Source organism: Rhinoderma darwinii, chromosome 2, assembly GCF_050947455.1.
Source record: "Rhinoderma darwinii isolate aRhiDar2 chromosome 2, aRhiDar2.hap1, whole genome shotgun sequence".
Classification (NCBI taxonomy): Eukaryota; Metazoa; Chordata; class Amphibia; order Anura; family Rhinodermatidae; genus Rhinoderma; species Rhinoderma darwinii.
The window spans coordinates 333,460,562-333,473,064 of record NC_134688.1 but is presented as its reverse complement, the minus strand read 5'-3'; the positions used below and the strand labels follow the sequence as shown (position 1 = coordinate 333,473,064).

General features: G+C 39.3%; 1 protein-coding gene across 1 annotated transcript; it reads left to right on the top strand.

Annotated features, from left to right (window-relative positions):
• Positions 1-1,500: 1,500 nt before the first annotated feature.
• On the top strand, positions 1,501-2,454 carry LOC142741840 (olfactory receptor class A-like protein 1). The gene has a single exon (XM_075851169.1). It carries the CDS (start codon positions 1,501-1,503, stop codon positions 2,452-2,454), a length of 954 nt encoding a protein of 317 aa, XP_075707284.1.
• Positions 2,455-12,503: the final 10,049 nt, after the last annotated feature.

Below are 12,503 nucleotides of genomic sequence, written 5' to 3'. Positions count from 1 at the left end.
ATAGAATAAGAAGTTATCAAAAATGTCGCATGTATCGCAAAATAGTACCAATAAAAACTACAACCCCTTCTGCAAAAAAAAAGCCTTGACTTTTTGACTGAAAAATAAAAAAGTTATGGCTCTCAGAATAATTAATATTTAATTATTTTGTAGAAAAGATTGATTGATTTTATTGAGAAAGACCCTCCAGATGTCACGGGTCAAAACGTTGCCATTTTTTACTGGATGTTTGACCAATAAAAGAATATATTGATTGAAATTTGGGAGATGTGTGCTGCTGTTCAACCATGCTTTTTCTGAGGATTACATCACGTCAGACTAGTTTTGTCTGATTTTACAGCGTGACACCGCTCCTGATATCGGGATTTGTGCTGCTTCAAATACTTTATTTTTGGATAATATCCTGTGGATATGTCATAAATGTCCTTCATGGGAAAACCACTATAAATGCCCGCTCCATACATCATCCCCTCCCCGCTCCATGATGTGCCGGCACATCAAGGCTCGGGAAGAAGTTTAAGTAAATAGCGGTCAGGCTGCCGTGTCCCTTGACTGCCGACTATAAGACGAAGGGACTTTTTAGCAAGATTTATTCTTGCTAAAAACTGCATTTTATAGTCTGAAAAATACGGTACTCTGAGGGCCTGTTTATAAAAATGGTTGAGCAGCCTCAAGATATATGGGGTTAAGAAGTCCTTTAATAAATGACTATGGTCTGTTTGTTCCATACATATCTATTGTCTACCATTCTGCATACATTCAAAAGCCTAAAAGTCCTGGTTCCAGTGTAAAGAGTGATCTTTGCCTTTTGAACTAAAACTTAAGCCCCATGCACACGACCGTAGAATTACAGACCCATTAATTTATATTACCCACGGACACCTTCCCGTATATTTACGGGAAGGTGTCTGTGCCGTAGAAAGGCTGTGCATAAGACAGGACATATCCTATTTATTGCCGCAAACACGGCTGTTCGTGCCCTTAATCACGTACCGTTATTACGGGCACGGTTGTGTGCCGGGGGACTTAGAGGTGGCTCCTGTCTCTAGCTACTGTGCTCTTGACCCTAACGACTTATTCTCTGACTCCATCATCTAGTTTCTCCATTACAGATCGATCATTTGCTTTAGAATGTACAATTGTTCCCATCAATATCGGGTAATTAATCAAGAACTCAACCCGTTCAATGTCTTCCACCCTGACTTTATTGGTTAGGTGGTAACTTTTTGTTTTTCCCACATATGTTTTGGCATCTTATAGTATGTCTTGTTTTGTGCAGGTAGCATTGTCAAGTTGTCTAATTTTAGTTTATACAGCATAGCTGTCTCCCGGTATATAATTTACACTATACTATTTGTATATTTTATATAAGCCTATTTGTGACATTTGTATATTTAGGTTCTCATCCTGTCTGTTTTTTTTCTGTTTTCCTTAGCTTAAATCTAAAAAAATTATTAAAAAAATATTGATTTTTTTTATTGCAGATTGTTAGAAGTCATCATGGAGCTTCGTGTTATTATAAATGCGTTTGGATTTCTGCTTTTGTTAATAATTGGTATTCCAGGAAATGTTTTCATCTGTTTCCAATTTACTTACATCAGAATAATTGAAAGAAAACTCCTGCCCACCAATACAATATTGTCAATATTGTGTTTCTTCAATTTTCTTGTTCTCTTTTCTCGTATAATACCTCAGTCCCTTAGTGCTTTAGGTGTTGAGCATTTGCTTGATGACACAGAGTGCAAGCTTGTCATATACACATACAGAGTAAGTCGAGCAATGTCTATAAGCATCACCAGTTTGCTTAGCTGCCACCAGTGTATTCATATTGTACCAATGAAACATTATTGGATTTACCTAAAACAAAAAGTAACACAAAGAGCTATTTTCATTATTCTAATCTTCTGGACCATTAATCTTGCTACCTATCCTTTCTTTGTCCTGAATGCCAACTCTAGGAAAAATATAACAACTTCAGTATATACTCTGCATCTGGTCTACTGTGACACAGACTTCTTAAATTATAAAACATATATTGTAAATGGAATGTTTTATGCTATGCGGGATTTTGTTTTTGTGGTAGCCATGACCCTGGCAAGCAGTTACATGGTGTGTATTTTGTACCACCATGAAAGAAGTATGAGAAGAATGATGAACTTGGACAGATCCCAAAGGAGATCAGCACATTATAAAGCCTCAAGAGCTGTTATCTTATTAGTTTTTGTGTATGTTGTACTATTTGGACTTGACAACTCATTATGGATCTATACATTAACATTGTCTAATGTGAGTCCTGACATGAATGACATTCGGATATTCTTAGCTTCATCATATGCCGCTCTAAGTCCCATACTAATAATAACCACCAACCCTAAACTTCAACTTAGTTGGTTATTTTCACACAAACAGAAATCATATAAGAATGGATTAGAATGCCATGCACATGTGTACTGAACATAGACATGCAACAGTGGTTAAAATGTCTATATTTATTTTCTAGGGTTAAAAGCATTAACCTGTTGGGACCTGCTCTGCAATAGTACGGCGCACACTGCTTATTGAAGCAGACCTGCGCTGTACTATTGCGGAGCAATAATAAACTGTCACTATGTGAAGTTACATAGTGATAACTCAGCAACGGCAGCTGTCATTGACAGCCAACCGCCTCTGTTGCCGGGCTGGGGACCAATCAGCATGCCCCCATGCCGGCGATCGATGTGATTGGTCAGTCTTTAGAGACTCACCAATCACAGTCCTCTATGATGTCATAAACAGGAGAAAGATCCTGTAACCTTCTCTGATTTCCGCATTTCTGTGAGGAGATCAGAGAGAGAGAGAGAGAGAGAGAGAGACAGAAAGTGAAAAAAAAAAAGCCTATTTTGGTGCCCATCAGCCCTCTATAGTGCCCATCAACATATATATATATATATATATATATATATATATATATATATATATATATATCCAAAAAAGAGAGTGTGAAGCAGCACTCAAATAAAGTGAATTTGTTCATCCAACATGGAACCACATCGTTTCACCTCCTCTATGAAGGCATTTTCATATCTATCTATCTATCTATCTATCTATCTATCTATCTATCTATCTATCTATCTATCTATCTATCTATCTATCTATCTATCTATCTATCTATCTATCTATCTATCTATCTATCATCTATCTATCTATCTATCTATCTATCTATCTAGATGTATATATATATATATATATATATATATATTCTACCGTTCAAAAGTTTAGGGTCACTTAGAAATTTCCTTATTTTTGAAAGAAAAGCCGTTTTTTTCAATGAAGATAACATTAAATTAATCAGAAATACACTCAATACATTGTTAATGTTCTAAATGACTATTCTAGCTGCAAACGTCTGGTTTTTAATGCAATATCTACATAGGTGTAAACCGTTTTGCTGTTTAGAGGAGCTATAAAACTGACCTTCCTTTGAGCTAGTTGAGAATCTGGAGCATTACATTTGTTGGTTCGATTAAACTCTCCAAATGGCTAGAAGAAGAGAGCTTTCATGTGAACAGTCTATTCTTGTTCTTAGAAATTAAGGCTATTCCATGCGAGAAATTGCCAAGAAAGCGAAGATTTCCTACAACGGTGTATACTACGCCCTTCAGAGGACAGCACAAACAGGCTCTAACCAGAGTAAAAAGAGAAGTGGGAGGCCCCGCTGCACAACTCAGCAACAAGACAAGTACAAGTACATTAGCGTCTCTAGTTTGAGAAATAGGTCCTCAACTGGCAGCTTCATTACTACAGTGAAGAGGTGACTCCGGGATGCTGGCCTTCAGGGCAGAGGGGCAAAGAAAAAGCCATATCTGAGACTGGCTAATAAAAGGAAAAGATTAACATGGGCAAAAGCACACAGACATTGGACAGAGGAAGATTGGAAAAAAGTGTTATGGACAGACGAATCAAAGTTTGAGGTGTTTGGATCACACAAAAGAACATTTGTGAGACGCAGAACAACTGAAAAGATGCTGGAAGAGTGCCTGACGCCATCTGTCAAGCATGGTGGAGGTAATGTGATGGCCTGGGGTTCCTTTGGTGCTGGTAAAGTGGGAGATTTGTACAAGGTAAAAGGAATAAGGAAGGCTATCACTCCATTTTGCAACACCATGCCATACCCTGTGGACAGCGCTTGATTGGAGCCAATTTCATCCTACAACAGGACAATGACCCAAAGCACACTTCCAAATTATGCAAAAACTATTTAGGGAAGAAGCAGGCAGCTGGTATTCTATCTGTAATGGAGTGGCCAGCGCAGTCACCAGATCTCAACCCCATAGAGCTGTTGTGGGAGCAGCTTGACCGTATGGTACGCAAGAAGTGCCCATCAAGCCAATCCAACTTGTGGGAACATGGGGTGAAATTTCTCCCGATTACCTCAGCAAATTAACAGCTAGAGTGCCAAATGTCTGCAATGCTTTAATTGCTGCAAATGGAGCATTCTTTGACGAAAGCAAAGTTTGAAGGAGAAAATTATAATTTCAAATAAAAATCATTATTTCTAACCTTGTCAATGTCTTGACTATATTTTCTAGTCATTTTGCAACTCATTTGATAAATATAAGTGTGAGTTTTCATGGAAAACACAAAATTGTCTGGGTGACACCAAACTTTTGAACGGTAGTGTATATATATATATATATATATATATATATATATGTATATATATGTATATATATATATATCTATCAGCCCCCTTTAGGGCCCACAGCCCACTTTAGTGCCCTTCAGTGCCCACCAGCACCCATTATTGGTCGCCAGCAGTACTGCCCACCCCTTAGTGCTGCTATAGTGTCCACCAGCATCTTTTAGTGCCCACCGGGACCCTGTACTGCCCACCCTTTAGTGCCGCTATAGTGTCCACCAGGACCCTTTAGTGCCCACCAGCACCCTTTACTGCCCGCCCTTTAGTGACGCTATAGTATTCGCCAGCACCCTTTAGTGCCGCCAGCACCCTTTACTGCCCACCCTTTAGTGCCCAACAGCACTAGTCCAACCTCACACACTACTCCCAAATTTTTGAGTAGTAGTTTTGTGGGGGGGTTTTCTATAGTTATAGGAATTTAGGTTAATTTAGCAATTTAGGTGTCATTTTGTGTGCTACTTTTGCATGTCACAGTTACCTTGTCAGGGTTCTACTTTTGTATTCATAAAAAAAGACAAAAAATAAAAACTAATACTAATTAAGTAATTTACATTTGCACTTCAGGGTTAGTGCAGCATTGTTATATACCCGGAATGTCTCGTCTAATTAGTGTGGAGGAGGCATATGCAATTTTACGTTCCGATACTGAAAGCTCCAGTGAGGATGAATCAGAGTTTTTGTTATCCTCCTCCACTGATGATGAGGAACCCCCTCAGAAACGAAGCAGGGCTAGTGATTCGAATGAGCCAAGCACAAGTGATCCCATATGGCTACCGCCTAACTCCTACACACCTGAAATACCTGGCAGAAAAATAAATCCAACTGGCTTCCAGGATTTTTTTTTTTTTAATTTCAGATACTTTAGTTAACCTCATGGTTATGCAAACAAATTTATGTGTACAACAGTTCTTAGCCAAAAATCTGATGTCCCATTATGCCGGAACCCAAGCATGGTATCCAACCAATCCAAATGAAATTGCAACCCTCTGGGAGCTTTTACTCAACATGGGCCTTATAAGAAAACCAACCATAAAATAATATTGGGCCACAGATATGTTGTATGATACACCTATATTCTGTGCTGTGATGCCTGGAAAACGTTTTGAGACCCTTTTAAAGTTTTAAAGATTAGGCCCCTCGTCACACATTTTAATATGTTTTTTTCAAAAGTTTATGTCCCTGAAAAAAACATAGCTTTTAATGAATCACTAGTCCATTTCAAGGAAAGGCTTAATTTCTGTCAATATTTGCCAAACAAGAGAGATAGATATGGCATAAAAATATATAAACTGGCCGAAAGTCAGTCTGGATACACACACTCCTTTCATTTGTATGAGGAGAAAAACACACACAGATTAGTCCCACAGAGTGCCCCCCAGTTCTCGGCACAAGCTGTAAAATAGTATTGCATCCTCTGATGGATAAGAGGTACCACCTATACCTCGACAATTACTACACAAGTGTTCCGCTTTTTAAGTTCCTTGTTGAAAGAAAAACACTGGCCTGTGGCACTGCTCGCAGGAATCTAAAAAATCTTTCAAAGCCTTTTTCTTACTGAAAGCTGTCAGTTGGCGAAACCAGGACACAATACGATCAAAATGTGCTCCTGGTGAAATTCAGGGACACAAAATGAGGTCCCAATGCTCTCCTCAATCCATGACAACACCACAAACCCAGTTTTAATTCGTGGAGCAAACACCACTGTTTCAAAGCATGTATGAATGCAGGTCTACAACAAACATATGGAAGGGGTGAATTTGGGAGATCAATTAATAAAGCCAAACTGTGCCATGCGAAAGACAAAAATATGGTACAAAAAAGCGTACTTAATGAAAATGGCCACCCTCAATTCTTTTATTTTTTACCGAAGTGCTGGCAATCGTTCCAGGTACCTGGAGTACCTTGAAAAAGTTCATAAAAAAATTATTTTTAGAGATCAAAAGGAATGCGCGAGAAGCAGGGCTTCAGGAAGTGGGGCGAGTAGAATTGTCCCTGGCCAACACTTCCCAAGTGAATTCCCCCCAACGAAAAAAAAGAGCCACCCTGTGCTCGAAGAGGGGTATCCAAAAGGATACAATATATCAATGCAGCACTTGCCCCACCAAACTAGGACTTTGCATATAAGAATTCTTCAGAATTTACCATTCTTCATTGAATTACTAGTTTTATTTATGCCTTTTGTAATTTTCAGGATGTCCATATCGATGTCATCTTACTATTTATGTCACCTTCATTTAAAATTGCCCACTTGTGCACTAATTGGATATATATGTATATATAAGAAAACATTATTCCCTTAAATGAATACCATCATGTGGTCAAAATAACCCACGCAAAAACTAAGACCTTGAAGAGCCTCATGGTACACCCTGACTTCTGGGCTCCACCGTGTGCCTGTACAATAAAAAAAGGTCACATATGGAATATCAATGAACACAGGAAAAAAGCTGAATTAATTGTGAGATCCTTTTTTTTTCCATTGGTGCTTGATACATCCACAAAATGTTTCATCAAACTCAAGTAAAATAAATCTGTAAAATAAATATTTTCTTTTCTACCAATTTTGTTTTAATTCCTACAAATATCTGAAAAGTCAAATTTCTCACTATACCCCTAGATGAATACCTTGAGGGGTGTGGTTTTCAAAATGGGGTCACGTCTTGGGGTTTTCTAATATTTTAAAACCTCTGAGCCTCTGTAATCATGTTACAATGCATCAAAGCAGGCATTGTGCTATTTCCCTTCTGAGCTTTGCCGAGTGCCCTAGCAGGAGATAGTAGATACATGTGGGGTATTTTCGTACCCAGAAGAACCTGCATACCAATTCATGGGGTGAGTGTCTCCGATAACACAAGCTGGGCACAACGTATTGGGCACTGAAATGGCATAATTGTGAAAAATGTGCAATTTTTCATGCTTTGCATCAAGTTCCGGAAAGCTCCTGTAGGGTTAAAATGATCACTACACCCCTAGATAAATGCCATGAGGGGTGTAGTTTCCACATCTGCAAACACAATATGGTGCCTGAAATATATTCCAGCAGAATCTGTGCTCAAAAACCAAATAATGCTCCTTCTTTTCTGAGCCTTGCCCATATAGCAGTTTACGACCACATATCTGGTATTGCTGTATTCAGGAGAAATTGTGTAACAAACTGAGCAGTGCTTTTTCTCCTATTACCCCCGTATAAATGAAAAACGTGGGACTAAAGCGACGATTTATTGGAAAAAAATGCAATTTTTAATATTCACGGCCCAATGTTTATAACTTCTATGAAACACCTGTGAAGTCCACATATTTTCTTCCAGTCCCAGCATTTTTATTTTCTGTAACAGCCTTATATGTGGAAAAGAATCAAGCACTTGGAAAAATCCCCAGCCTTACCCAGGTCCAGTCCAGAAAAGGGGTCTCAAACACGCGGCCCTTGTGGCTGTCATCTGTGGCCCACGGGGCACCATAGCTCCCTTGGGAGAGGAGAGAGCAGGCCGATGACGTCATGAAGGAGCGCAGTCCATTAGTGGAAGTTGAGCAATGGCCAAACAGCCCCCTGTAGATAGTGCAACCCCCTGTAGATATTGCCCCACACACCCCCCTGTAGATAGCGCTACATTCCCCCGGGGCCATAACTCCCAACCATCCTGGCGGGACAGTCCCGGATTCTGGGCAGTGTCCCGCTGTCCCGGGAAGCCGGGGGTATGTCCCGCTGTCAACTGCGTCTGCGTCCTCAGGACGCAGATACAGTTGAACCAAATGCTGAAGCAAGGAACCGTCAGCTCCCTGCTTCAGCATTTGTTCAGAGCGGAGAAGCAGAGGGAGTTCTTCGTCTCCCTGAGGACTCCCTGGGCACAGCGCTACTTTAAGCGCTGTGCCCAGGGAATCCCTTAAGGTCACTGTCCATATATGGAAAGTGACGTCACGTCAGTGGCTACTCCTGGAGCAGAATCACTGTTGCTGATGCTCTGGCAGGGGATTCCGCTCCAGGAGTAGCCCCTGACTTTACTGTCCATTTGCAGACAGTGACATCAGGGGTTCCCTCAAGGACCTAAAGACCTAAATGAACCACTCATCTCTTCCACTCCTGGAAAAACGTACAAGTGGAAGAGATGAGTGGTTCATTTAGGTCTTAGACCTATAATACGTTTATTGTTAGCATTTGACTCATACCTGTACATTAGGTCTCAGACTCATTGCCTGTTTGCTACTAGCATTTCACTTCATGCCTACATATTTATATGCATTGTCTGTATGAATACTATGGTATGGTCTTCAGTGCTCAATATATCTACTACTAATACATCTACCACTCATATCTTATATCCATCTCCTTGATCACCCTATACCATCTTTTGTATATCATAGGGAGTCTCTCAGTCGTGTTTTCACTGGAATTATACAGTGTCCTCCTGTCCTGTTTTGTACCTTTTTAATGTTTTTTATGTATGTAATTACGTGTTTAATAAAGCTATTTAATTTTATTTGTGGCTTTCATGCTCTTCTTCTTTCTAGTGTATATAAGTATATATAGGAGTTGCCCTTCAGTACCATTTGGGTAGTATGCTGCACCTTGTTTTAAGCATCTAGCCCCGTACTTGCTATAGGAGTCTTTTTGTGTATTCATTGTTATAGTAATGTAGTATTGTTATAGTAATGTAGTATTGTTATATTAGTTCAAATAACTAATTGATTAACAACAATTTTGTATGGTATCAAATTAGAAAGTAATGCAGCCCGTCAACTTCAAATTTTTTCTATGTGCGGCCCATTTGCCCGGCCGAGTTTGAGACCCCTGGTCTAGAAATTACTGATCAGATTAGTTTGACAGGATTATCCAACATAAACTTATCCTGATAATGTGATGTCATGCTGAAGAAAAAGTGCCAGGGTTATCGCATCTCAAGCAGCAGAAGTAAATCCATCTGATTTGCAGATTATTTTTGATCGTGGCCATGGAAATAAAGGGTATAGTTGTGCAAGCAAGGACTGTGGCAAGGTATTGCATGATTTCTACTCTGTATGTTCATGAAAAAAAAAGTAATTGCCATTATTTGGCGCAATTCACTAGACATATTAGACACTTTTCTCTTTTTTATGCCACTTGTTTGTTGGTTTATTTTACACTAGTATTTTGTGCCAAAATAATTACACATACTATTAATATATCTGGCACATTTTGAATCCCTCTTAGCCCTGCCCCTTTTTCTAGCCATTTTTTCAAAACAGTCCAGAAAGCAGCAAAATCTGTCTAAAACACTTAATAAATTTGTCACACACTATGTACGACAATTTCTTTTGCCCAATTTTTGACGGAATTCTGGCATATTTTGCTTAGTAAAATTTCCCCAGTAATTCTAGATATACTAATTTCATTTGAACTATGTGTGTTAGTGGTCCTCTTTTTAGAGACTATGAGAGAAGTCTCATTAAATAGTTAATATAAACCCATATTTTTCACAGATGCTCTGGAGCTAAAATCTATATCTGGATGAATTATTTCTAAAATATATACTTATATGATGTCTTGACAAATGAGATGTCATGATCAGCTAAAATATGAATGATGATTCTACAAGAGATATATAAATCATCTCAATAGCTCTTCAACTGTGCAAGAACAGAATGTTTTATGAAGATGAAGAAGTATCAAACTGCCTTTCAAGATAGTGGAAAATTACAAAGATATTTTTTCTTGTTGTAATAAGAATATGTTTACAGTTACTAAGCAGCAGTAGAGTTTATATCAAGGCATTTATCACATTAGCAATGATATTTCTGCATTTCATGACATGACATATGGTATGCAGCAATGCAGAGAGTGAAAATAATTATAATATTCAATCAAAGCCTAAAGAACATTATAGACCAATAACACGCACATGCAGATGTGAATTTATTAAAGCAGCAAACAATCATTGCTGTATTAGGGTATGTTCACACGTACACGTCCATAACGGCTGAAATCACGGAGCTGTTTTCAGGAGAAAACAGCTCCGCAATTTCAGACGTAATGGCAAGTGCAGGCGCTTTTCGCTGCGTCCATTACGGACGTAATTGAGCTGTTTTTCCATGGAGTCAAGGGAAAATGGCTCCAATTACGTCTCAAGAAGTGACAGGCACTTCTTTGACGCGGGCGTCTTTTATACGCGCCGTCTTTTGACAGCGGCGCGTAAAAAAAATGCCCGTCGGCACAGTACATTGACGCTTTGGAGCCGTATTTTCGGACGTAATTCGGGGCTAAAACGCCCGAATTACGTTCGTAAATAGTGTGTGTGAACATACCCTCATTGTCACACTGAATGCTTGCTTTGTATATACAAATCTAAGATACTTTATATATATAAAATATAAATAAATATATATATATATATATATATATATGTATGTATATATATATATATATATATATATATATATATACTGTATATATATATATATATATATATATATATATGGACATCCAATGATAGGCAGCAATCCAATGTCAAAGTGAAAAAAGTAGCTTTAACCCCTTAAGGACACGGACAATTTTAGCCTTGAGGACAGAGCAATTTTTTTTACATTTCCCTCTTTGCATCCCGACGCTCATAACGCTTTTATTTTTTGTACGACATAGTTGTATGAGACTTTGTTTTTTGCGGGACGAGTTGTACTTTATGTACGTACCATTTTTTGGTACAAATACATTATCGTTCAATTTCTATAAATTTTTAATTAGATTAAAATGCAGAAAAAAAGCAGTTGCGCAGCAGTTTTAATATTATTTTTTTTACACCATACACCGATCATCATAAATAATGGTATACATTTGTTGTACACGTTGTTACGGTCGTGGCGATACCAAATATGTCTATATTATTTCATGTTTTGGGACTTATATTTTAAAAAGTTTATTTATTATAAAAAATGTGTATTTCTGTGTATTTTATTTACTTTTTATTTATTTATTTACCATTATTTTTTTTTACATTCATTTAACTTTTTTTGTTAATCCCATAAAGGGATTTATCATTTTGATTTTTATTTTGTAACTGTAATGTACTGGCATAGATCTATATGCCAGTACATTAGCCTGTTACTGATTGTACACAGGCAGTTGTTAGGGCAGACCTCAGTATGCCCTAACAACAGGAAATATGTTCAGACAGCCCTGGGGTCCTTCACTGGACCCTGGGCTGTCTGGCCATACGAGTTGTGGGCTTTGATCGCGTCACAGTTATTTTCTGTGACGCGATCAATGTGCAGTCCCCTCTCTTTGAACGCCGCGATCAGCTGTCATCGCGGCGTTCAAAGGGTTAACAGCGGAGAGAAGATGTTTCTCTCCTCTCCGCTGTCAGAGCGGGGCCGTGGCTGTGTATTACAGCCGTTGCCCCGCTCTCGATCGCACACACAGAGACGGCAGAGACTGCTGTCACACAGGACGAGTATGCTCGTCCTAATGCGCGAAGTGCTCGCCGCTCAGGACGAGCATACTCGTCCTGTGTCGGCAACCAGTTAAAGCTACTTTTTTCACTTTGACATTGGAGTGCTGCCTATCATTGGATGTCTATTGGATATGAAACTGTGATCGAGTTCTCAGGGCGTGCACACATGGCCAGCCTTAGATACGTTCGACCAGTGCGGTCGCACAGGGCGCCAGCCGCCACACTGCAAGAGGGGTGCCAGCGGGTGCGTGTATCTCCACGCCGTTGCAACTACCAGAGGGTCAGGTGCCACTCGCTAACTGCACCGAGGGCCAGCCTTAGGCAGTCACTTTTCCACCCGGGTGCTTCTTCACTTAGTGGCCGTCACTACCGCTGTAGCAGCCATAGCGGCGGCTAGCGGCGACACC